General features: G+C 37.1%; 1 protein-coding gene across 2 annotated transcripts in view; it reads left to right on the top strand.

Moving 5' to 3' along the window:
• Window positions 1-27435, top strand: part of USP9X (ubiquitin specific peptidase 9 X-linked) — a 96553-nt gene extending 69118 nt beyond the window's left edge. Inside the window, exons 26-45 of one of the 2 annotated variants that reach the window (XM_057378237.1) lie at window positions 1578-1744; window positions 5021-5129; window positions 5726-5872; window positions 5994-6140; window positions 6911-7118; window positions 9448-9668; window positions 10073-10263; window positions 10676-10849; window positions 12742-12883; window positions 13055-13805; window positions 14334-14457; window positions 15714-15939; window positions 17005-17134; window positions 18706-18891; window positions 20570-20790; window positions 21277-21365; window positions 23818-23974; window positions 24373-24585; window positions 25055-25150; window positions 26579-27435. In XM_057378237.1, the coding sequence (XP_057234220.1) occupies window positions 1578-1744; window positions 5021-5129; window positions 5726-5872; window positions 5994-6140; window positions 6911-7118; window positions 9448-9668; window positions 10073-10263; window positions 10676-10849; window positions 12742-12883; window positions 13055-13805; window positions 14334-14457; window positions 15714-15939; window positions 17005-17134; window positions 18706-18891; window positions 20570-20790; window positions 21277-21365; window positions 23818-23974; window positions 24373-24585; window positions 25055-25150; window positions 26579-26713 (3834 nt within the window). In that variant the 3' untranslated portion in view covers window positions 26714-27435. Of the gene's footprint in view, window positions 1-1577; window positions 1745-5020; window positions 5130-5725; window positions 5873-5993; window positions 6141-6910; window positions 7134-9447; window positions 9669-10072; window positions 10264-10675; window positions 10850-12741; window positions 12884-13054; window positions 13806-14333; window positions 14458-15713; window positions 15940-17004; window positions 17135-18705; window positions 18892-20569; window positions 20791-21276; window positions 21366-23817; window positions 23975-24372; window positions 24586-25054; window positions 25151-26578 lie in introns of both variants that reach the window. The other variant, XM_057378236.1, reaches the window with a different exon arrangement.

The following is a 27435-nucleotide window of genomic DNA, read 5'->3' as shown; positions in this document are numbered from 1 at the left end:
TTTTGTGGGGTTTTTGTTCTTTGGGGGTTCTTTTTTCTTATTGATGTTATATGGACATTTGTAATAAATGGCAGCTGCATTGGGTTTATGCTGTGCAAAAAGGAAATTCAAATTGAAGGGGAAAAACAGGAAATTCAAAAGAGGAAGGAATTGCAGAAGTAAGAAGGGGAAATAAAGTACCCTTTGTTAATATAGCATTAAAAGAGAGAAAAGTATCCCAGAAACAGAGGAGTATCATGGAAGAAAAGACACAGTTTAAGAGATTTGTGTCTCATGATAGATGATAGGAATCAATTTTTATGATGGTTTTACAAAGATTGACAATTAAGATGTACAGACCTCCCCCCCAGCTCTGGGTGCCCAAGTGCAGGGATGTACTTCATTGAGTATAAAATGCACTTTGYCATTCTCCTGGGTCCCTGCAMCTGTGCAAAATAACTTTTTTCTAACCAGGGCTTCAGTGTGGAGCAGATGCAGTTCTGGACTTGTTGAAGGCATTCTGCGTTTGCTTTCTGATCTCAAGTTGTGTCAAAACTGCCACATCCTCCTGTTGCAGTGCAGTGACTGCCTCTGATTTTTCARTTGTTGTGCATAGACAAAATAGTGTTTGTTGCCAGAATGAGGMATATTTTGGCCTGTTCACAATTAGTTCTCTCCTCTGCATTGTAATCYCTCCTTTCTGCCTAATTAATCTTGATACCTTGTCACATATGAAACAAATATTTAATGCCTCTAGTTAATGTTGCTAGCCTGCACCTGTGATTTATAAATGATGAAATAAGATTGAGACCTGCTCACATTCAGTGTCTTCAGAACTTCTTGRAGGTAGTTACTTTTAGATGAAGGAGAGGGCTTGCCATTATTCTCACAGTATTTGTTTGGAAAAAAATGTACCAAAATCGACTGGTTGATTCAAGTGTTTAGTTGAAGGACAACCTTTGCCCCGATTAGAAGTATTACTGTTTTCTATTTCAAGAAGTACCACAGCAGCTGTGTTTGAAATTTGAACAGCTTCTCCATGTTTCTAAAAAATAGCAAAATGATTAATACATTCAGTAGCAGACTTAAGAAGCTTTGTARCATCTCTCTCAAATAAGTTGTGAGTGTCAAAGCCTTGCAAAACTGGTCTTACTGATGAATTATGCAGCACTATAGCCTTCCTCTGTTTAAGTAGTAACTGTTTTACAAGCCTTAAATTGCATGTTTTGAGTGGTAAAGAAGAACAAAACAAACAAAAAAATCCCAAACAAATTAAATCCCAGATGCCAATCCAACAAAGTACTCCCAATAGTACTAACTGATCTAACTTTTGTCTACATGCCTCCTATTTAAATTCTGTCTCCTAAAGTTCATGCTCAGAGGCCTCTTTTGAGAAGCACARTACTGGAAGTTCAAGTCATCCCACATAGTGCTTTGGCTCAGATCTGAGTGGAGTGCATAAAATACTTGGCACTGATAATCACTTAGTATACAAAGCTGTGGTTTGTGTTTATATTTAGTGATACACCTTGGAGCCAGTTGGGTTTCTTGGGATTGTTTTCTATACCCACCATGTGCACTCTTGTTTGTTTTCACAGACAAATGCAGGAAATGAACCAGACATGGAAGATGAACAAGTTTGCTGTGAAGCACTGGAGGTGATGACCCTGTGTTTTGCTTTGATTCCAACGGCACTGGATGCRCTCAGTAAAGAGAAGGCGTGGCAGACGTTTATCATTGATTTACTATTGCACTGTCACAGCAAGTAAGTTTTGGTATTGGGTTTTTTTAAAATCACATCTACTATTTTACAATTCAAMATTAATATAAAGCCTAAATGTAGAGCAGTGGCTTCAGCCCATCTGAAATTGTAATGTGAAATTTTGAGGTGGTTGATTTCAGAAGCTGTCTAGGTGGAAAATTATGTTATTAAACTTGGTTGCCAGTGCTCTGATCTGTTACTGAAGAGTTAATTTTAGTTAAGTTACTGTTGTTTCGTGAATATTCTAACTTTCCACTGAGAAATGTCAGAGATGAGAAATTAGTGGTGTTAAGCCTTCCAGTATATTTTAAAGGGAATCAAATTGTGATGCTCTCAGATGCATGGGGTCAGAATTCAAGTGCTGTGTATTGGGGTTTTTGACTTTCTTAGATAAAGAGGTTGAAAAGTCGTATGTTTAGGAATATTTGCCWTGGCAAAATGATCAGTAGTATCATCAGAGCATCTCTTTACAGTGAACTCTTTGCACACATTGGTGAAACTGGGGAGGGTTACCAGAAATACCACAAACTTCATTAGTTTGCAGTCTGTGGTACAGGGTGCCGAATTTTCAGTTTCTCTGAAGCTTACTTGTRTCACTAATTGTATGGAAGAATAGTTCATACTGTCAGTACAAGAAGCTACCACTGAGCTCTTTTCTCTGATATACCTGTAAAACGTGTGCTATATGATAATCTCACTTAGAATGGTRCAACTGCTCGTTGTTACATGATAGAATAGCATAAACTTCAGTAAAAACAGAAGACTGCTTTGTAAATGAATATGGTGAAGTTGAACTAAGATGCTAAATAGTTCCTTTTCTGAACTAATGTGGAAATAARTCAATGTTTGCATTGCAGAGAAAGTTTAGCAAATACCAGACAGAACTCTGAATATCCTTCCACAACTATTGTTCTCTGATCTAGTATGCTCAGAGAACAATGTGAGCAAAAATATGCATGTGAGAAAATATTTTTGGTGCACCATAAATGACAAGGAAGATGATCAAGTTCAGATCTCATAAATAGCGTCTTGCTAGAAAAGATCAGATAGCTTGTTTATTTTTCAGAGTTTGAGATTGGGGCTTCTGTTTCCTCAGACCGTAACTATGCTCTCTCTAAACTGAGAAACAGAATGCAAAATGTTTTAATACTAAATGCCTAAACAGTTCTTCCCCTCCAAGATATTCAGTTTTTAGTGACATCCTCTGAACGCAAGACTGGCTTAGTTAACAGTAGATAGCTGAACAGTTAGTCCTGAATAATACTGGAGCCCAATACTAGGCTGATTTCTGCTGATTTCTGCAGTGTGTTTGGTGGCCACACGTATGTGCCCAAATAAATAAAAATTCTTTGTTCTGGTGTAAAGCAATGGCACTTASATCCATTGAAGAGACTGTCTCCTATTAACTAAACAGAAACCTTTTTCCTGGAGCACTCAGTAGGGCCRGATTCAGGTTGCCAGCCCAAAGGGAGGTGCTTGACCTCCAGCTATTCCACCTGCTGAGTGTGAGTTCATGGTGCAGCTCATGTCCTGTGTGCCAGCTCTGTGCTGTCATCATGTGTCTAAAACAGCACAGCATGCTTGTGATTAGGCGGCTGCATCCTTCTCATGATTCCTTAGGAGCTCTTAGATTATTACAGCTTCACAAAAATATGATATTTGGGTTCAAACACTACATACTCCTCAGAAACATAACAGTGTGAGGCATGTGTTTKGTCACATTTCTCATTTTAGGAAAATATCACCTTTGTCTATTTCATTCTGCCTTTAGGTACACAGACCTGAGGTGGTCTGTGTGATGTGTCCCAAGCAGTTGAAGGATTGTATCTTAAAATAACTTTCTGTGAGATGTTCTACAAAAACATGGGYTCAGCAATCAAACCCCATAAAATGTCAGTTACTGTTAAGAACAAAACAGACCAGCCCCGCCCCACRGTCTGTTGCAACTCGGACTGGAGTAGGAGAACTTGCAGAGATCAGAGAAGGGTAACAAGGGAGATCAAAGCTCTCCAATGACTTCCATCTGAGGAACAGCTGAATAGCCAGGGGCACTTCATACTGGAGGAGAGATGAGTRGTGGGAGGAGAATACCACAGAGACCCTTCAAATTAGAAGTAGCAAAGGAAGCACAAAGGGAGAACAGTGTTTCTTTGTATRAGACCTTCTTGAGCATAACATTTAAGCAGTGCAAACCTTTAGTTTGGAAATGGTTTGAAGGGTTGTTTCATGAACTTGTCCAGTGAGGGGTATGAAACACTGCTCTTGATAGTCTTCCTGACCTTAGATTCAGATTATTAGAAGCTGAGAGAACATTCTGGAGAAGTGTCGCTGCATGATTCCTTCTTCTTGAGCACTTCCTTTGTGCATGGTGCCACAGATGAGGTGCTCAGCCAGGTGCATCTYTGCTTTGACCTCGAGGTCATTCTTATGTGGCTGTAAAACCACAGTTAGCCACACATGAAAAAGCTCTGAAGGGGAATAGTATTCTTTGGTGYGCTTTCCATCCTGACTTCATGGGCACAAAACAAAAACAGCCACACCAAACAGACACTGCAAAACTCAGTTTTTCATGTGTTGAAATACTTGATAAAATCATTCATTCAGCATTCATTTGTAGTCTCTTCCCACACAGAGTTGTTCCTAACAGTTTTTACAAGGCATACTGCTCAGCCAATTACTCCTGCAGTTTGAAAGAATAGGATTTGCCTTAAATATTTTTTTAACTGAAGCTTATCCATTCCCACATTTTTTCTGGTGATTAGATTAAGTTCTGAGGTGGAAAATTTCCTTTAATTATAGCCACTTAAATTTTCAGGAGGGTCATCATCTCACATTTTCTAATGATAAATTTTGATCACTTCAAAGATACTCAGCACACTGCTGTAGTAATGCATACAAGCAGTTTTAGTGGGGTAGTTCTGATTTGTCTTATCAGGTACAACTAAAGCTTAATTAGAAAAAAAATTATTCAGGATTGCAAATTGTTGTGTTATGCARTATTTGCTAGCAGTTACGAAGGTGTAGTGGTTAAATGTTTTTAAGTTTCTTTTACCTTTAAATATTTGATTTGTGGAACAGGTATTGTAATATAATTCATGCATCTGAAATTTCACTGCAAGGAGAAACRATATGATGGGTAGTGAATTATTAAACTATTCCCTTTTCTTATATATTATGTTCAGTTTTAAAAATAGGCATTAAGCAGATAGACACAAATTTAATTAATGGCCTGTTTGGATAGGGAGATTGAATTTAATGTTTCTATTAAATTATTTCCAGAACTGTTCGTCAGATGGCACAGGAGCAATTCTTCCTAATGGCTACCAGGTGTTGCATGGGACAGAGACCTCTCCTTTTCTTCATTACCCTGCTGTTTACTGTTCTAGGGGTAAGTTTTCAGAGATAAAGTCTTCAGCATGGGAGTGTCTGTAAGAAGTAATAGGACAAAATACCTGTAAGAAAAAACAAATTGCTGTTGACAGCAGTTACTAAAATACAGATTCCTTTTGACCTACACTCGAGCAGCACAGTTGATTTCCATTTGAGCTAGATCAGGGGAATAGGGACTCTTYTGCATTTCCTGATAAGAACATGAAYATTAGGCTTTAATGCCTGCGTTTGATTTTTGGTGATTGCTAACCTTGAAGTAAAAATCATTAGCAGGTTAGAGAAATAGCCACAGTTAGTGCCTTCTCCTACTGGTCCTGCCAAAGCTTTTCAGTTTCCCACATTTATGGYTTTCTTGAACATTTGATCGAAAGTTTTGATTTGGTTTTCTTTTTCCCCATTCAGGTATAGAAATTGCTACTAAAATAGTTGCAAAGTCAGCATTAACTGCTAAATACAATTGTAAACTTCTAGGAGGTTAAAAATTATCTTCCACTTGTTTCTTTTATGTTTMCTGCCAGATTTAGGGGAAATAGGTTGGTGTTGCACTCTAAGTAGAAGCATGTATAAATTCTCATTTGCTTTTGGTTTACATAGAGCACTGCAAGAGAGAGAGCTAARCATTCTGGAGACTACTTCACCCTCTTAAGACATCTTCTTAACTATGCTTACAACAGTAATATTAAYGTACCCAATGCTGAAGTTCTTCTCAACAATGAAATTGACTGGCTTAAGAGGATTAGGGTAAGTTTTAGGATCAATTTATTCCTGATAATAAGTTTTTTGCTGCTTTGTTGTAAGGGGCAGTTCTGATCATGCTTAATGTTTGCTATTTGGAGTATCCTAACTTTCTCTTAAATGGCAGGATGAAGTAAAAAGAACGGGGGAAACAGGTGTTGAAGAAACTATCTTAGAGGGTCACCTTGGAGTAACAAAAGAGTTGTTAGCATTCCAGACACCTGAGAAGAAATACCATATTGGTTGTGAAAAAGGRGGTGCTAATCTCATTAAAGTAAGTTCAATATTTTTGATCTTTTGTCTTTGTGAGGTTTTTGACTTTTTGGAGGGGGGATGTTTGGGGTTTTCATGTTGGCTGTTTTTACCTATAAATAAGTAAAAACAAGCTTCACATCTTSTGGTCTGTATCCATAAAAATAATTTTAATTGGAGTTTAATGTTCTCTTTGAAAATAATTTTTAAAATTACATGTTTCATTCATTAAGTGTATTTAACATTCTCATTCTTACTGTATTGCTATACTTGACAAACATCACACAAAGATAGTGAGCTGGATACAGGATAATCCTGTACAGGACCGTTTTCCTTCATTATCCCTATAATGTCTTTTCTCCACATTCTTAATTATTCTATTAATGCACTGGTTAATTGGCAGGTTTGCACAAGTGCATCACATCTGAACATCACAAAACATGTTTTCTTTGTACCTCTGATATCATAGAGCAGGAGTGTTGGGTTTTCAGCACTAATTGATAGAGAGCTTTGTAGATAATGCTGGTTTGGCAAAAGGAATTTTTTACCAATCAAGRCTAGTACAGACTTATTTTTAACTTTCAGTGGAGAGGTGTGTTTGCAGGGAAACACTTTAGAATTGAGTCCTTCTGTTCTAAATGAAAAAGTTCTTTATGGTGTTGGTCAAAATTCTGACTAGTTTTTTAATACCCCTCTGGTTCCCAGACATTTAATTTTGTAATAACCCTTATTCTGTTATAAAATAACGTGCATTTCTATGGTAACGTGATTTATTRTCTTTTCTTTTTTCAGGAGTTGATAGATGATTTCATCTTTCCAGCATCCAATGTTTATCTACAGTACATGAGAAATGGAGAATTGCCTGCTGAGCAGGCCATACCAGTCTGTAGTTCACCAGCTACTATTAATGCTGGCTTTGAGCTCCTAGTTGCACTAGCAGTTGGATGTGTGCGAAATCTCAAACAGATAGTAGACACGTTGACTGAAATGTATTACATAGGTACAGCAATCACTAGTATGTAATACTTTTAATTATCTATTTTTCTACTTTTTAATGTATATATCATGTATAGTTTTTATTTATATTATCCACCAAATGCTGAGGTTTTTATTTTGTGGTTTGTTTGTGGCTTCTTTTAATGTTGAGAAATCAGGCTGTCAGAATCTAGAAAACTTTGCCAGTGTTGCCTTTATTTGTTTTTTTTAATGCAGTAAATGCACTGACTTGCATTCCATGGTGGCATCCAAATTCCAGCCCCAGTCACTTGCACARTCTGACCCTTCCTATCCCGATCTCTGACTGCTCCCCTTTGTCCATAGCAGCTCCCAGGAACCTCATTCTGTCTCTATCTTCTACTTCTGTCTCATCGTTTCAGGCTCTTCCTAACCAATCCCAGAGCCTCACCAGGTATCTTCAGCTTAGTTTTAGTGCCAGTCTCTTGGTTGCTCACCTGGTTTGTCATCATTGTTCACACACAGACACAGGTCCACTGTCCTGTTTCTCATTTTAGTTCTGAGCTCATTCTCTGCTTGTTGTAAGCCTTTTTCAGGCTCTGTTTTGGCCTTGTCTCAGCACAGCTCTGCACTTGAAAGAACTTTACCCCTCTTTTCTCTTATTGGAGAGAGATTACATTGATTGCAGWCTGTTCAGAAACTTGGAAATGTTAGTGTTTCAAAATCCAATAGTCAAGTGAAACTTGGACTAATTTTCACAAGGATGGTGAAAGGCTTATTTTTAGCACAGCTTATTGCYGTCATAAAAAGCATTTCTTAAAAATTATCAAGCAGGCGTGKTTTTTTTCCAACCCTAAAGGGACAYTGAAACCATYCTGCTGTAATATTAATAGGGAARGGGAAAAAGAAAACCACAACAACAACCAAGCAAAATCCAAACACCATCAAACCAAGCAAACCCAAGCTCACATGGTGAGAAAGGCTGGGAGAGTTTGGGTTGTTCCACCTGGAGCAGAGAAATCTCTGGGGGTACCTTATTGTGACTTCCGTTACTTAAATGTGGCTTATAAGAAGTATGGAGTTTAGCTTTTGTACCAGATCTGTGGTTACATGACAAGAGGCAGTGATTTTAAACTGAGAGTAGATTTAGATTGGACTCAAGGAAGAAATTCTTTACTATGAGAATGCTGAGGCACTGTTACAGGTTGCCCAATTGTGGATTCACCATTCCCTGGAAGTGTTCCAGGCCAGGCTGGACTAGTGGAAGRTGTCCCTGCCCATGRCAGGGGGTTGGGCTGGATGATCCTTAARGGTCCTTCTAACCCAAGCCACTGATTGATGAAACAGAATGTTCAAACTTGTACAGTTTAGCAAAACCATAAGCAACTAAAAATAGTATCCCAAAGYGGGAATTGTCCACTACCTCTTAGTGTGGCAGTGCTTCTTGCTTGAATGGTGACATCAGTGAGTCATTTGAGGTTTTTCMATCTCTTCCTGTTCAATTCCTTCTCAGATGAGTAAATTAAAAGGRCAACTTTATGGTTTGCCCCTCTGCCTCATCCTTCTTTCTTCACCCTTTTCTATTTGGAAGTAGTGTATTTCTTATCACCTCACAATTAGAAGGATTTTTATAGCATTTCCTTCCACTCAAGTATTTGATACGCACAGTAGAACACCAGATCTYTGTGGTATGTCAGACAGAAGAGATATATGAACTATGCATGCTCTGTGATTCATGTACCATATCTGCTTGTAAACATGCATGCTCTCTTCTATCAGTATTTTTTGTGTTGAAACAACAGAGCAACAGATTAGCATAAGAAACCTGTAATCATAAATGTTACTTGAAGAGATGTGAGAGAGATGATTCAGGGGAAAAAATATATATCAAGTTATATAGATAGCATTTGCTAAAACTGTTTCCCATCCTGGCAAATAAAACTGAGACTTAAGAGAAGTATATTAATTTTTTGAAGGATTATGAATTTTTGAGAGTGCTATAATTTTTGAGAGGATTATAAATTGGTTATATATTTTGTATTCATTCTGCTGACTTCTTCAGGTAAGAAACTTACTGGTATTAAGGAAAGACATCTGTTTCATGTATAAATAGACTAAATTATTGTCTGGCCACCTCTTCATTTATTCAATAGAAGAAAACACTATAATGTTAAGATTGCAGGTAGAACTGTCCTTCATAGAAGTTGTGCTAATTTTAGCGATTAAGTTTTCTGATAGAGCGTTTGTTTTTTATTAAATTGCAGYGTGATACAGGCTAATAATAATTTTATACAACTGCCTTTTGTACTGCTTTGATGACCTCTTTATTTTATAACTAAATAGTTCCCTGACCACATTGTGCTGTTTTCTCTTAGCTTGTGAAGCGCTCACAGAATGGGAGTATCTGCCACCTGTTGGGCCTCGACCGCCAAAAGGATTTGTGGGACTGAAAAATGCTGGTGCCACATGTTACATGAATTCTGTCATTCAGCAGCTGTACATGATTCCAGCCATCAGGAATGGGATTCTTGCAATTGAAGGCACTGGCAGTGATGTAGATGATGACATGTCTGGGGATGAAAAGCAGGACAAYGAGGTARATTTAATTACATAGAATTAGCTAAYCTTTAAATTGTARTTATTCTTTTCATGAAAAGGTTTTAATAAATTTTGGTTGCYAATCAATGACTTCGATTTCCACTGATATCCGTGAGGAAAATAGGATAGCATTTCTTACAATGAATTGGTTCATTGCCAGAGGGGCACTTTAGAACATCTGCAGCAGGGATTGCAGAACTCCTCCTCCTGCATTTGCACTGGAAAGCACTGTACCTTATTTCTACCACCACAGAACGCTGTTAATGCAAAGACAGTATTTGGGTTTTCATCTGAGAGTATGAAACACCTTAGATTGTCAAATTAAACAWGGGGTGCAACAGCTGTCACTGTGTGACAGCTACATATCAGAGTTAATTGCACAAATTTTGTTCTGCTTTTCAGAGCAATGTTGATCCACGAGATGATGTGTTTGGTTATCCACAYCAGTATGAAGACAAACCAGCATTGAGCAAAACTGAAGATAGAAAAGAGTACAAYATTGGAGTTTTGAGGCATCTCCAAGTAATTTTTGGCCATTTAGCAGCTTCCAGGCTACAGTACTACGTACCAAGAGGGTTTTGGAAACAGTTTAGGTAAGTCGAAAATCAAGTATTGATGTTTGGTTCACTGAAGTGCAACAAAACAAATCATAGTAGAAGAAATGTCAGTGATGTAAAATGCAAATTAGCAGAAGTTGTGCAGCTTTATCTCTATCTGCCTTTCCCCATTCTGTAGAAGTCTGTTAATAAATCAGAGTTTACAGCAGGATGGTTATTTTGAATTGTAGCAGTTTTTGATATTGAGACTTTGAATTAAGTATGAAGTTATACACAAGAGCTTRTTTTTACTTACCAGAAAGAGCAACAGGTACAGTATAGTATATCAAAACCCAGTAATTTCACTCTTTAATAAGGAGGGGTTAGTAGCTGGAATGATATTTTTTAAAGAARTAAATTGTGGSAGAACAAAACAAAAAATATTTKACAAATGTGCTTTTATTTTCAGACTTTGGGGTGAACCTGTAAATCTACGTGAACAACACGATGCTTTAGAATTTTTTAATTCCTTGGTGGACAGTTTAGATGAAGCTTTAAAAGCACTGGGCCACCCAGCAATGTTAAGTAAAGTTTTAGGAGGGTCCTTTGCTGATCAGAAGATTTGTCAAGGATGCCCACATCGGTGAGTGTTGATTTTTCTTGTTTTTACAGAAAAACAACCTGTGTTTGTATCCTTATAAAAGTATTTAGAAAAAAGAGTGGAGTTTTAATGTGGTGGGTTTTTTAAGCTAATGGATTTTGCTACCTTATTTTTTCTACAGCCTGAACATTAATTCATCTACAAGTGCCTCGAAGTACTTTATCATTATTGCTTCTACTTCACAGATTGTATGTGAAGTATTGTGTATTGATCAAGGCAGAAAAAGATAATRCTTTTTCATGTTAAACTTGAAAACAATTGTAGGGACCAAATGCAATATAGAAAATTTTAATACCTGGCCAACAATTCCTGCTGTCTTTGGTTTTCCATAATGTGTGTTTAGAGCTGAGCCAAGTAGGAATCTTTAGTTCCAATGAGTAGAACTGTTCATACTCATTATGTAACCTSTAATTAAGGACAATTGTGTAGAAGGTTTATCTTCTTGAGACTTCAGCTGTATTTGTAGTTAACTTCAAAAGTGAATGCTGAAATTCAGCTTTGTGGAAGGCACATAAGAAACCACCCCTGCTAAATCAGACTGCAAGTCCATAGCTCACTGTCTTGATGATGGTTATTAATGAAGGAATAGAACTAAGCATGGTAGAGTTGTAATTCCCTAGACTTTTTTATCTATCTCCCTTTTTGAGATGGATGGTTAAAATTGTATGCAAAATTCAATACAGTCTAATGAACTATGGTGAACTTGTTCTTTTTCAGCATTTGGCTTTTCTTTATTATTGTGTTTAATTTCTGTCACTGTCAGTTGGCCTTCTTATTTTCAGATCACGTGTGATTCTTTAACAATGCAGACCTCTGTACATTACCATTGCAAATTCTTTTTATTGTGCAAGCTGACCATTTCAGCCTTCAGTTAGCAATTAAAATACAGGGAAAAATKATACAGATGGATTTTATTGTGGTAATACTTCAACTTCAATTGAGCTGATGTATGAATAAGAAGAATATCTTAAGTTTCATGGRTTAAAATGAGTGGCTAGAAGTGAGTTGAAAATACTGCAAGGTAAAATGATAGGGCTGATTTTACTTTGTATGCCATGGGTAATTAAATGGCAGATCCAGATGAGAAGCAATGTSAGTTGCCATTCATTCCAGATATTATGTACTATCCTGAAGTATTTCCTGTGGTTTTGGAACTCTACTGGATTTGCATAGTTGTATTTATTAATAAAAATATTACCTCATTGTAGTTTAGGGATGAGAAAACTGATAACTAAACTGTGGATTTGTGTATGACAAATCAACAGCCTTCCTACATTTTGTAAGTTATTTAACAGATGAATGAATACTGCTGTTGGTTGAAGTGTTTCTAAATATTTATTTATTCAGCCTTTGAATGCTTGATTGCATATCAGGGAAACAAGCCCTTCAGGGTTRCACTGGAATAGATGCAGCTTTTTTAATTTATTCATCACTTCTTTATCTTTGAAAACAAAAAGTTGTTTCCAGGATGTATCAACTGTTTGTCTCTCAAGCATTGCTGGTTCATTGCTAGAGATTTGTTTATAGATTATACAGAACACGCTGTCAAAGCCAGTCATAAACATGCATAAAGATTTTATGAAGATGATGATTCAGGGTTTTTTAGATAGAAAATAAAAAGGCTTTTTGTTTGGTTTTTTGCTGAATTGGCATCTGTTTTGAGCTGTTGTCTTTAGGTGTGATACAGTATTTGTGTTTATCGGTCTAATTCCTGACCATAAAAATACAGTGTGCAGATACTGTAATGTCATTGTGGGAGAACTGTCATAAAAAATAGTTCAGTTTTTTTACTGATTACACACAGTAGGATGTGTAAGACATAARAAGTTGAACACATTCCTGCCTTTCTCATACATTTACCTGTTTGTTCCTAGGTACGAATGTGAGGAGTCCTTCACAACTCTGAATGTAGATATAAGRAATCACCAAAACCTTCTTGATTCTTTGGAACAGTATGTCAAAGGAGATTTATTGGAAGGTGCAAATGCATATCATTGTGAAAAATGCAACAAAAAGGTATTGATTCCCTACATAGTAAATTTGTGTACAGCTATGATGTTACAGCTGTACTATGTTCAATCTTAATTCATGTTCMGGGGAAAAAARTCATCCTTTCRTTAYCCACTTTGGTGAGAGTATATGAATGGAAATTTGAGAGCTTATAAYTGTTCATGTCCCTTTTTTTAGGTGGACACAGTGAAACGCTTGTTGATTAAGAAGTTGCCTCCAGTTCTTGCAATCCAGTTGAAACGATTTGATTATGACTGGGAAAGGGAATGTGCAATCAAATTCAATGATTACTTTGAATTTCCACGAGAACTGGACATGGAGCCTTACACGGTGGCAGGTGTAGCAAAACTGGAAGGGGATGATGTGAATCCTGAAAATCAGATAATACAAAATGAGCAGTCAGAAAATGAACACTCTGGGAGCACAAAATACAGACTTGTGGGTGTACTTGTGCACAGTGGCCAGGCCAGCGGCGGACATTACTACTCTTACATTATCCAGAGGAATGGTGGAGATGGTGAGAAGAATCGGTGGTACAAATTTGATGATGGAGATGTGACAGAGTGTAAAATGGATGATGATGAAGAAATGAAAAATCAGTGTTTTGGGGGAGAATACATGGGTGAAGTGTTTGATCACATGATGAAGCGAATGTCCTACAGGCGCCAGAAGAGGTGGTGGAATGCTTACATTCTTTTTTATGAACGCATGGACACGATAGACAAAGACAATGAACTAATAAAATATATTTCAGAAATTGCTATCACCACTAAACCCCACCAGATTAAAATGCCCTCAGCCATCGAGCGAAGCGTGCGGAAGCAGAATGTGCAGTTCATGCACAATCGGATGCAGTACAGCCTGGAATATTTCCAGTTCATAAAGAAGTTGCTTACTTGTAATAGTGTCTACCTGAATCCTCCTCCAGGTTAGTATGATAGTGTGATAATGATGGATTCATTCCTTGCAAGAAGTGTTTTGGTTTATGTGACCAAGGATTTATCCTAGCCAGTGAAAGTTTGGCATGTCCTGCTTTGAATACTCTGTCCTTCTGGACTTGTGCTCTTGAACACCTGCTGTTGAGTTGCTCATCAGTGATAACTTGGAAGAATATTTAACAAAAAATACTTTGCTAAACTATCAGCTACTACTCAGTCAGTAATCAAATTACTACTACTACTAAAGTTAAAATACTCGAGTTTGAGGGCTGTTTTGCTGAAAACAGTTCTCAAATGTGAGATCCTGAATTGTGAAAGTTGGACGTATGTTAGTCTCCAGATACCTGTATTAAAGCTTACATTTTTGAATGATATATTATAGAAGCTAGGGGCTGTTTTGATCAAGTTTCTTCTAAAATTGGAACACCGTGTCGGACRAATCAGTAATCTGAAATCAGTTTAATAATTAAAAGTTGCTTTTACTTTGTCTACATGTGAGTATTTCGATTTTTCTTTAGGACAAGATCATCTGTTGCCTGAAGCCGAAGAAATAACTATGATTAGTATTCAGCTTGCTGCTAGATTTCTCTTCACCACAGGATTTCATACAAAGAAAATAGTCCGTGGCCCTGCTAGTGATTGGTATTTTGTCTTTTAACAACAATTACAATTGTGCAAGTTTGATATCTGTTAAAAAATCCCATTTAGATGCATGTGACAGTAAAAGGTGTATGTGGTCTGTCTTCCCCTCTCCAAATAAAGGGTGAAGGTGTACCTGAAAAGGGGAGAARTTTGAACAGAATATTCTGGGAAGAATTTGAGCTTTAAAATAAGCTGCTGAGCTGAATAGCTTCAAATTTAATTTCAAAACAGAGCTTAAATCTGTCTTTTTGTCTGTCTTTTAAAAAGAATAAAAGAATGGAAGCTGTCATTAGTACAAAATTAATAGGTTACGTATTCTGATGAATTCAGAATGGTTTTTACACAGTTTGAGTAGTTTTATACACAGCTCTTTACAACCAATTGTTGCAGTTTATATTTGTATTCTGTTTGTGAAACACGTGTACACAGTCTCTGAGACGGTATTGGCAGAGTACTTTGTGTACTTTGCTACGGGGCCTGTGATCCAAATCCATAGTATGACAAATAGTCCCATCTTACTCATTTTARTCCTTAAACTGGGTTATTCTCTGCTGGGGAGAGGAGTGTGGGTYACTACTGGTCAAATTGGAGAGAAAAATCTAGTACTCATGGCCAGTAGTTTACCAGCTGCTTGTAAGTAGTTGTGTAATCCATGGCAAATTTGTACTCCCYGTAGCAACTTTCAGAGTAGCTTAAGTTACTCCTGTTAATTTAAGAGATCAAGAAGAGTTCAAATACTCCTGCTGGAAGGACAGAGTAATGCAAGAGCCTCTCTGAAGCAGATATTTTAGTCCTTGGGTACTAGTTATTCATTTTGTGGGGCTTTTTAAGATGTGTAAATGAGACTGTTAGGTTACTTATTTAGTTACGTGTTGTATTCACAGCTTGGGAAATTCAMTGGTGTCCTCTGCTACTCACCCTCTTCCCCAGTTCCAGTACAGGGGGAGTGATGGCTGCCAAAATAGGATATGCTTTGAAGAATAGCTCGGGGGTGTCATGCTGTCTTAATTCTTATAGGTGATAGAAGTAAAATGCTCCAGTTAAGTGTTAGGTTTTTAATTGAAAGATATTTTCCATTTGTGATTGCTTACAAGAGTATTGCTATAGGAACTACAAATTATCTGATTAGAAGAATTTTGTGAACAAAAATATTTACACCTTTTACACATATTTTCTTCAAACTCCGCAAAAGAACATGTCTGCCAAAATTCAGTGATGTCTGCATTTGGTCATAATTGTGTCATCTCCTGTTTCAGGTATGATGCACTCTGCATCCTGCTCCGTCACAGCAAGAATGTACGCTTTTGGTTTGCACACAACGTCCTTTTTAATGTTTCAAACCGCTTCTCTGAGTATCTCCTGGAATGCCCCAGTGCAGAAGTGAGGGGTGCATTTGCAAAACTTATAGTATTTATTGCACATTTTTCATTGCAAGACGGACCATGTCAATCACCTTTTGCCTCTCCTGGACCTTCCAGTCAGGTATTTAATTTTTTAACAAAAAGCTTTTGAAACTTACTCTTAGTTTTTCATAGTAAATGTTTAATGTAAATTCCGGGGTAGATGCATCAGTGTTGGCTGGAAAGCTGTACAACTCATTCTGCGCTACAAAACAGGATGTAACTCAGTTAGAGAATTGCTGTTAAAGGGGTTCATTTTCCCTGATTTGTAAATCTCTGTGAAGGCTCAGTGAGGGCTTTGAACTGGAAGTGTGAAATCTGCAAAATAAAAAGACTTTTTTAGTGAAGTAATGTGTAGGGAAGTGAACCCTTGTTTTTATCTAGAACTTCAAACAARCAAGCCCCTACAAACAAATGCTAACCTGAAAACCAGCAGGAGTTCCCTGAGTTTTCATCTGTTGTATCTTGCAGCGGTTAAATGATCAGAAACTGTAACTTACTGTAGGAATAGAGAGTGAATTGCCTAATTTTACACTCCTAGAGCTGACAAACAAAAAAAAAAAAACAAAGCCTACATCTTATTGTAATATTTGTTGTAACAGTGTTTTTGTTTGGACTCTTGCTAAAAAAAACGAACATTTTTGAGCCTTTGTCATGTTTTTAATGTTTACAGTAAGGCWCTTCTTGCTTACATGGTTACCTTCTCAGAATGTTTTCACTCCTGTGTCCAGCAAAAGGATTTGTGTTAAGTTAAAGGTACACAGGCCTAGGAAGTGTTTTGGTATTGCAAGGTATTTGACATACACCTGTAGAGATTTGGTTGTCTTAGCCTATGAAACTCATGTTGGAATTGCATGTGTGTTTCTTGAGTACTTAGGCCTGTCTGCTGTTGGATAAAAAGGCCCAATTAAAAGTTCTATACCTGTGTAATTTTTTGGACTTAAGTGGTATTGAGTAATGAGAGTTTTAGTCTCTGTCTATATGTGTCTTTTCTCTTTGTGAGAAACAGAAGCACTGCTGGTGCTTTGGAGCTTGTATGAATCCATACCTTTTAACCAGTTCTGTTTTCTGTCATAGTAAAAGGTATCAATGAAACAAAAATGCAATACATTCAGCCACTAACATTAGAACTCCTTTCTTTCTCTAGGCTTACGATAACTTAAGCTTAAGTGATCACTTGCTGAGGGCAGTACTAAATCTTCTAAGAAGGGAAGTATCCGAACATGGGCGCCACTTGCAGCAGTATTTCAATCTGTTTGTGATGTATGCCAATCTAGGTAAGCAAATGGTGTTTACTGATGGCACTGTAATAAACTGGGGCTTTATTTATGATCCAGTTACAGGGGTAACAGCAGGAGAATCCGGTTTTCCATCCTTAGGCAGATTGTTATCACTATGTGTCTTAATAAATGCTCCCTTAGCATCTGTGTTTTTCCACTTTAGAGTTTGGGTTTTCAGTCTCCCTACCATCCTTGGAAGATAAACCTGAGAACCTTAAAGCAGWGAGACTGTGTCCTGCTGGGAAAGGATGGGGATGAAATTTTATAAAATACTTGACCATTGCTGTTTMTCAGCTCATGCAGGAAGTAGACAATTTTAAAGGAATTTAATTTCCTATCTCTAAAATTAATCTAGGCAATTGTGTTAATTTAATTACACCTGTAATGTCTTTGCCTTTCATAYACTTTGCCTACCAAATCATTCCCTGTTTGGCAGGTTTCTGTCATGACACCCAGAGTAAAACTAGTATCATTGCAGAGAAGAGAAATGTAATTCTGCTCCAAATTCTCTTTTCTTCTTCACTAACTTTTCACAGTCAGTGCAGTTGAGGCCTCTGAGTAGGAGAGCACTCAGAAGCCAGATAGGAAAATGCRATTTCATTTGTGGATCTGATCATTATCACAATCTACCCTGCAGAGATAAACCTGGAAATACTAATACACTAAGCAGTTGTCCTTGTCTTACTACTGTTACCTGAAGGCTTCTGGATGTAGAGTTCATTCAGCAAAAACCACTGTAACATCATTCCTGCATTCTGTGAAAAAGATTAAATTGTCTGACATTTTGAGAAATCAAATAGTAAACTGTTCACATCAAAGCAAGAGGTCAGTTCTGCAGGGGAAGCAACTACAAAATTACCTAGTGTAATCAGAAAAAATGCCATTAAGAACCACATATATTCCTTCTTAGCAGAAAGATGGAAGGTAAGGTCCAGTTGTATTTCAGAATAAGAAAAAACTTGGAATAGTATAAAAATCATTACTTTTAATCAACACAAAAAACAGAATGCAGAAGTGATATAGTGAATTCCCTGGTAAGTATTTGTGTAGTATATGCAGGATATTCTTGCACTGAAACGAGGTATAGGTTTGAAATTTTTTGGTTGGTTGGGGTTTTGGAGTTTTTCTTACTGATTTTTGTCATTTAATGTACATTTATTAGATTGTRTGACACTGTTAGAAATGTCTTAAGTTTGATGTATTTGGGACATGCATGAAAAATAACATAATTAACTGTGGAGGTTGTTTTTCCTATCCCGGGCCTCACAATAAAAGGATTAATTCATTGTCCAAAAGACTTCTCTGAGGCTTTGCTATTAACGCAGATGCTACCTGCTTAAGTGCTAATGAGCACTGTGAAGAAATTGTAGTAATTTACAACTCTTCTTCAATGTGATTTTTTAGCTGTATGTAATTTTCTTGTGCATCTTTATTGATTTGAATTTTTTTCCACAGAAGGTATAAATGGGGTTTAATAGAATGCAGGAAATGAAAGTTGCAAGTCACCTAAACTCTTGTTACTTCCAGTACCAAAACCAATTTTTTTTTTACCTCCCCACCCAATAAAGGTGTAGCAGAGAAGACACAACTTCTGAAACTAAATGTTCCAGCAACCTTCATGCTTGTGGCTCTGGATGAAGGTCCAGGCCCTCCAATTAAATACCAGTATGCTGAGCTGGGGAAGCTGTACACTGTCGTGTCACAGCTGATCCGTTGTTGCAATGTCTCATCACGGATGCAGTCTTCTATCAATGGTACAGTGAATTTTAAATTTGCTTTAGATCCATTGACTATATCASTAAATGTCTTTCTGTGCATGTTTAGCTACTATTTATAAAGTGGATCAACTGGAAAAATGTTTCCCTTTTATCTTTCATTTAAAGAAAGAAATCTGTTTGTCATAAGCAAAACTGATTTGTCATACKAAAAAGACAAAGACAGAAGTCCGTTCTGTATTTTCCGCTGCTTAGCTTATTCCTTAAAAATACAGGGAAGTAATTAGTAAAGTAGGAGGTTGGTCACTACAAAATAGTAATGCTTTTACAATAGTWTAAACCCATTGTAAAGAGTTACACAAAGATGGCTTTGTCCTGAGTAGGGGATAAAAAGATAGATTACAGAAATTATCTGTACAGGAAAACCATTATAGCAGGTTTTGAGGTAACTAATAGTGCTTACCACTGAAGAGATAGCATTGTTGCATTGTTTTGGGTAGCTCTTGAATATGATTTGGTGCTTGTTCACACTCAAGGCMACAAACAGAACAGAGCACTTCAATTTATAAAAGATAAAGAATCAGCTAGAAATTGATTAATCACAGTATAAATCATTATTATCTCYGGTAGTGAATAGAGTGCCGTTATTTTTGAGAAATAGTGACAGAATATTGGGCCATGTGGACTTTATAGCCTGTATCTGTACACGTCCTGCTAAGCATATTTTAGAAAACCTAATTAGAAATCTGTAGAGAAGCTATTTAATGGCAACCTCATTACAGCTTGATGTGTCAGGCTATAAAGTCAATAGGCTAGACTGTGCTRTAGTGAGATTAATGAACTGAAAATTTTACTGTGCTGTAATAAGCTTCAGAATCATTTGGCAATTTTGGTTGGGTTTTTTTCCCAGTGCATTACTTGAAGCTTAAACTGGAAAGATACTCGACCTGTGAAAAATAGTTGTATATTCATTAGATTCATAATATTGTACTAAAAATATTATTTGTGTGAAATTTACTCTGACTACTAATTACAATTATTATTTGCATAATAAAGTTATTTTTTGCTTCAGCTTATTAAGCTAGAAAAGTTCTCCCTTGGACTTCTGGGCATCTTCAAGCAGTAACTCAAAACACTGCTAAATTTAGAAACATCAGTAGCAAATCAACATTCTTTCACTACATAAAAKGAAGCTGACTAAATAAGGTGCATTAATTACAAACGTATATTTATTAACTCTACACTCCAGAGATTAAGATGGGACTGTTCTAAAATAGATATTCCTCTGAACACTTTTGCATTGTCTTGTGAAGTAAACAGACATTGTGTCCTTAAAATATGATTTGGGCTGTGTTACACAAGCAGTGAAGCAGATAAATTCAGGAGATAAGAGGATTTCACTGAGGAATCTCAGTGATTCCTCCTCTTGCATATGAACATGTCTCCAGCTGTTCTGCTTTGATTGTCACTGCATAATCTTATCAGAGAGGAAGAAGTGGCTCTCTCAGGCAGAGTGTCAAGCTTCACAAATAGAAAAATTAGTTATTTCWTWYYTTTTTYTYTYTYCAAAGAAAGTTGTTAAGGGAAGGTTTGTGGTTTTTCTCTGTTTGTGTTTTTTCTCCRTCTGTGTTTTTTGATGAGTTACACCAATTTGTATTTTGGAGTGTCCACTAAAGTACTTCAGCACTTTTTAATCTGTAATAACTGTTTGTTCCAGGTAATCCCCCACTTGCCAACCCTTATGGTGATCCTAATTTATCTCAGCCTATAATGGCACTTCAGCAGAATGTAGCAGACATTCTGTTTGTGAGAACTAGTTATGTAAAGAAAATTATAGAAGATTGCAGCAACTCTGAAGAGACCATCAAGTTGCTTCGTTTCTGCTGCTGGGAGAATCCTCAGTTCTCTTCCACAGTCCTCAGTGAACTACTTTGGCAGGTATAAAAGGCCTTTGTTTGACACTTGAAAGAATCATAATAAAAATCACTGATACTTTGCTAGCCATGTATTTTACAGTTTAGGATAACCTTTGAAGATAAYCTTTGAACAGGTTGCCTAAAAGTAGCAATACCAAAGTAGCAAAGTGCCATTTTGTAATTTTGCTTTTCTAAAGGTGTTTTTAAAGTACCTTCTTCAGCATATCATGTTTGGGTCTTCAGATAATTGTGTCAGAAAGCCATAAGCAAATATTTTGTTCTTTACATAACRTACTATATTTACAAACAAACCAAATCAACAAAATTGCAACCCGCAAAATTCCTGACACAACCAACACTTCATAGAAAAGAGGAATTGTATCTTGAAATATCCTTTAAATTACAATAAACTTCAAATTAATTGTGTTCTTGTGTTCTTGTATTTCAGTGTGTAAGATGCATGCCTCAAGGAATGCTTCCTTATGTTCTCTGCATTTTCACTTTTTAGGTTGCATATTCATATACATATGAGCTTCGACCTTACTTGGATTTGCTTCTGCAAATCCTGTTAATTGAGGACTCTTGGCAAACTCACAGGTCAGTATTTTATAATTCAATATTGTTCTGTACAGATTGTTTTCCCAGTGGTTCTGTTGGTCATCCTTTCAATAGGTTTAAGTAGGTATTAAATTAAACTTCAGAAATAAAGCATTTTTTTGTGGTTTTATCTGAAATTTTGAGATAGGTACAATTTTTCACCTTGACCTTCCTTACCATTGAGAAATTGGCTACTTAATCCTATAAAGCCAGGATTTTTCACATACCAGACAATGTGCTGTTCTGGTTAAACTCGGTGGTCTTCCCTGAGGTGCTCAGATTGATTCTTAGAAATATCCCCTACAGGTGGTTCAGTGACAGCCTGGGTTTGCTCAGGAGCACATAAGTTGTAGGAGTGATACCAAGACATGCATAAAGTGTGGCTGGAAAGTGTATTTCACACATAAGTACTCTCCATATCATCGCATTTCAAGAGAATTACAACTTCAACATATTAATCCATGTGAAAACCTAATTTTGTGTGTCTACACAAAAGATAGAATAAAACTTTCGAAAGTTGAGATTAAAAATTGTAATTATTGCAAGTACTGTTTGTGAGGTTAGTCAGTTTTTTTGTAAGTTTAATATAAAAGTAAAGGTCAGATRACACAAATGTCACCAGTATGCTACCTGTCAGTATTTCAAAATGTCATTGTTTCATAATAAGCAGTTATAGGTAGTATGGGGCTTACTGAATCTTCTCCAGCTGTGTCTCATATGACATTTCAAATACTTTGAATGAGAGCACACTTGTTGGGTATGGGAGTGGACTCSTGTCCTTAACTGTGGAAGTCAGCTGCTCTTTTAGGATGTTACCAATTGCCTGGCCTTACTTCAGGAGGGGCTCAAAGGAGATGGTTGCCTGTCTTTACCACACTCCAAAACATGATGACTGAGTTGCAGGAATTCTTAATTTTCTTTATAGAAATTACAGTTTTTTTGAGGGACAGAAATACCCTTTATGCCCAGGCTTCCCTGGATGTAATGCATGTAGGATGAAGTTAGCTTATATTTTCTTCTTGATTAGCAAATACTGCTGTAAGAAAAGTCCACAAAAAGCTGGAGGATGGGCATTCTTTAAGGGATATGAAGTAAAATAATGTATTTTTAGGGTTGAACTGCAGGTGAGAAAGCATGGAAGTGGTTGTTGGGGATAATGCTTCATTTGGAATAACAGGGTTTGAAGGAGGTGGAATGCAGTGGTATGGCTTCTCTGGAGAATGGCATCACTCTGTGTTCAATTGCAGTGTCAGGAGTAGCACTGCTGCATGGAATTGTGTTAGGCTGCCACAGAGGGTATTRAATGGCCAGCTCCAGTCATCCACTGACTTCTTCCTGCCACTTCTGGCCATAGCCTGAAATACTTGTCTCTGCCCTGTTCTTGGTTTTGCTGTGATAAGAGAGTTTTAATGATCTTTGTCTTCTTTTCAAAAAACAAAAAAAAAAACCAAAAAAAAACCAACAAAAAAAAAAACGAACCAAATCCCAAAAACCACCACCAAAGAGTGAAATTGTCTATGGCAAATGGTGTCTTGTCACTCTTGGAGAACAAGTCTGATCTGACTTTGGGCAGTGTGCATCCCTTGGGGCAACTTGCCTGCTGGTATTGCAAGATCACTGCTGCTGCCCCTTGGCATTAGACTCACTCTCTTAAATTTCTCTTGATTTGACAAGTTCAAGTGCCACGTTTGAAATAATAATGGCACAAGGGCCATTAAATTAAACTGAAGTAAACTTAGTCATTGCTTTATACAGATGGAGCCTCGCCTGATGGCTGCCAGGGCTATGAGGAAAGGAGGCAGTTGCTTTTCCTACCATGAGTGTAGCTCTTTCAGACACCACTATAGGTTCTGTGCCCTGTAGTCAAAAGTGTGTCAGTTSTGGGTTTTTGCACAGTTTCAGGGTAACAGTTAATTCCTCTGCCCTGTCAAGCAGCGAAGGCACAGATACGGGGTTTTCCAGGGAATGCCCAAATCCCTTATCACCATACACAAATATGTACCAGTCATTCCCCCACAGAAGAGCTGCATGTAAAAGGGTGCCTTTGAGAAGCATAACTGAGTGTAAGTAACCCTTCTGTTGAGGATTTAACTGTACAATTCTGTAAGGACCTACTGGATTTACAAGGCTATTTTGTCAATGCAGTAGATACTGCAGTAGATACTACAGTAGGTACAGCTATAAAAATCAAGCTGTTAAATTGGAATTCATCATGCCTCCATTTTTTATATATCTTSTTCAGTTACATTTTTAACATGTTTGGTAATATTCAAGTTACATATATGATATGTCAGRTTAATTTTCTGATWTTAGAAAAACCTMTTGGCTAACATCAGAARTYAGAACATCAAMTCTCCGTTTTATAATTACATTGTAYATAGAACCTTAATTCAAATGCTGAAACTCTTTAASACTTGAAGTTTTGTTGTTGTTTTGGTTTGTTTTGTTCTAGGATTCACAATGCACTTAAGGGAATCCCAGATGACAGGGATGGACTCTTTGACACCATTCAGCGCTCGAAGAATCATTATCAGAAAAGAGCTTACCAGTGTATAAAGTGCATGGTAGCTCTCTTCAGCAACTGTCCTGTAGCTTACCAGATCCTTCAGGTGATACCTTTTGTTCTGTTTCTTGCTGCTTTTTTCCCCAGTTCTGTGTTTAAAAAAAAAAAACAACAAAAAAAACTCTATTACTCAGTTTTTAACACCTTGATTAAATTACGACTTCCAAGTACAACTCATTTGAACTTTCCTGTATCAGAAGGTCATTATATGGGATTGAAAGCAATTTGGTTAAATTCACACTCACTTGCAGCTGTGATGCAGCTGCAAATCTGCAGGCTTTGTTTCAAATTTGAAGTTTCTTTGGGGAAAAAAGGATATTTGGGACTCTTTCAAAGAGCAGCAGATGGATTGATGGTCTGTTCTCTGATAGGTGATGTGTTGGAAAGGAAAAGCACTTCTCTTTTCAAGAATAGAGGAATTAATTGTGAATTTTCCATCTGCAGAGCAATGGAGATTTGAAGAGAAAATGGACCTGGGCAGTGGAATGGCTTGGAGATGAGCTGGAGCGCAGACCATACACTGGCAATCCCCAGTACACCTACAATAATTGGTCTCCACCAATACAGAGCAATGAAACATCAAATGGATACTTCCTAGAGAGGTCACACAGTGCTAGAATGACTCTTGCAAAGGCTTGTGAACTCTGCCCAGAGGAGGTAAAGAACTCATTTCATTTCCAGTAAAAAAACCTGAGTTAAGTGCTTCTGTAAATAATTAACCTTAGCAACAGTCTSCRTTCATTAAAGAGGTARCACATTTCATAAGTATTTTATAAATATTGGTTTRTATTTTTGGTGACTTCAGYTACGTACTTCWSTGTGTTTTTCACTTTTTATTACTGTGTCTATAGGCATCTGTCACTTAGAGAATTAGCAGWATAGAATTGAAATWGACTATTTAAAGTAGATTMTGAATAGGTCTCTGTTTCCAGTAACAYGTAGATAGAGGGAATTTTAATTTAGTACAATACAAGCTATAGGKGACAGAGTGGGGTGGAATTTTTCTCTAAATGTCTAAAACATGACCCTAGCAGATCTAAATCACTTGCACATAGGATTGGTTCTGGCTAAAATAATTGTAATATGTTTTACCTAAGTAAATTAAATGGACTTCTTCAAACTTTAGGAACCAGATGATCCTGATGCCCCAGATGAACATGAGTCTTCTCCACCTGAAGATGCCCCACTGTATCCCCATTCACCTGGTTCCCAGTATCAACAGGTAAAAACTCTGAGTTGAACTATTTATTCAGCATTTCAGGTTTGCTTTCTTGTTTTAGCATTTGTGGTAACTTAAATTATAGGCATTTAGCCAGAAGCATGTTATTGTCAAATAGCATATTTGGGGGCATAAAGGTAAAGGTGTGCCTCCATTTTTCCAGGAGGAGTTTCACCATCAGAGCTTTGGGTAAGAATTTTATCAGATCAGGGATTAATTATCCACAGAAAGAGCAGAGAGATAGATGCCATCACAGCCTTGTGCTTACTGAATTTGATTCTTTTGTATTTATTGACATTGATAATATTTTGTGAGTTGTTTTTCAATATAAATCAAGTCTCAAAGCCTGAATTTGGATGACTGGAAGGCTTTTGGACAAAAGCAGATGGCTTTGTTGCCTTGTAACTCATGCTATGAACACTGATCTCTAAATCCTAAGTACATATAAAATCCAAATCTGTTTTTATGTTAAATGGATGCTTTRCTAATACTTTCCAGTGGAAGGCCAGATCAGGAAGAAATCATAAGCAGGGGCTTCTTCTTGAATTGATGAAATTATTAGATCCCTCACTTAATTGCCATTTTTTGCTCCAATTCATTTTGTGTATTCCAAATCTGCTAATTTGATTTCCTTTCCTGCYCAAATCCGTTTTCCCCTCCATCTTGCTTTCCTTACTTGATGTTCTCAGCAGAGCAGTTGGTAAGTCATGCAGATTTTCCCACTCCTTCCTGAGCTCCTGAGTTCAGACACATTCCGTAACCTCACCAYTGCCCTTGTCATGCGTTCACTTTCTTGCAAGAGATGGCATTTCTCACTAACACACACACAATCCTCATACTCTTAGTTCTCCACAAACTCTGCCAAACAGTAGATAAACAAAGTGTTTTCGTTTGCTAGATCTGTATGTGACTTTTTAAATTGAGACAGAGCATTTGCAGAAAACTGCTGGTCTAGATTTCATTCAGTTCTGTAACATTGAGGTTCTCCCCTTTAAAACTGAATTATGCTTCATAAATGCAGGTTTGCTTTTTTCCATTTAGGGAAAAAATAAAGCTGGTTGAATCTGTTAATAAAATATGTGCACGGTTAAATGTGGCAGCACATAGGCAACCTCTCTTGGTCTCCTTTTTCCTTCCTTGCTGCTTTTGCTTTGCATGTTTGTTATTCAAAAGCTGAGATTACTGTTTCAACTGATCCTTTTATCTTGAACATTGAAAGTTTGTTTCCCTTGTGTGTAAATCGGCAAGGTAAGTGAGGTGTGAATCAGAGAAATGAAGAAGCGGGGATGTGTGTTCATACACATAGAGGTACATGAGAAGTTGGTGTGCTTGAGGATACTTTCCAGTGGTCTGAGTGGAACGGGGAAAGCAGGCAGTCAGGAAACAGCCCACAGGTTTAAATCCCTTTGAAATGTTTGTGCTTTGTTGCAGAATAACCACGTGCATGGACAGCCATATACRGGCCCGGCAGCACATCATATGAACAATCCTCAGCGAACTGGCCAACGAGCACAAGAAAACTACGAAGGCAGTGAAGAAGTTTCCCCGCCTCAGACAAAAGATTAGTGAAATGCACATAATCAATTAACTTGCTCCATCAAGACTGTGCACCCAGGCCTTACAGTCCAACCTTTCTCTGTGTCTGGCTAATATTTAAAACTAGAAAAACTATTCCTAATCAACATGGAGTGGAGAGTCTATTCACTGTCTTATCTGCAGAAAATTGCTGTCAATATATAACCCGCCTGCAGTGGAAAGTGTATAGTGTTTTGTAATAAATGGCCTGATGCTAATGTGTAAATGGCAAAGGTGTATATAGTATATTAATGTTTGACTGTTAATTCTTGAGCAAGAAACATTTTTTTTTTGTCTTGATGAGACTCACAGATCTACAAAAACAAAAAAAATAATTTCTTGATATATCTGCTGCGCTCTGCAACCAGTGTTGCCTGCCTCATGGCAGTTGGATCAACTCCTTTACGAAAAAGCCTATCCATGTCAACCACAAAAATAGTTTCATGTTAATTCTTTGCCACTGGAGTCGATTTTACTATGAGCAACGTAATGGCTGGTAACCTTTTAATTATTTGGTTGATGTGGAAAATTGGTGATGTAACATTGTTTCTAGATCTTTTTTCATTGCCTTTTTCATTCTGGTATTAGGTTAATCACTTTGAAGCTATAGTTATGCTGTAACATTTAGCATGGCTTCACACCAAGTTAGTGTAGCCAATGAGAGGAAAAAAAAAAAAAGTGACAGCAGTTGTCCCAATGTGACAACTGTATTG

The sequence above is a fragment of the Malurus melanocephalus genome, unplaced genomic scaffold, assembly GCF_030028575.1.
Source record: "Malurus melanocephalus ecotype Western Australia unplaced genomic scaffold, MMel_1.1 scaffold_349, whole genome shotgun sequence".
Taxonomy (NCBI): Eukaryota; Metazoa; Chordata; class Aves; order Passeriformes; family Maluridae; genus Malurus; species Malurus melanocephalus.
This window is presented reverse-complemented; position numbering and strand designations above follow the sequence as displayed.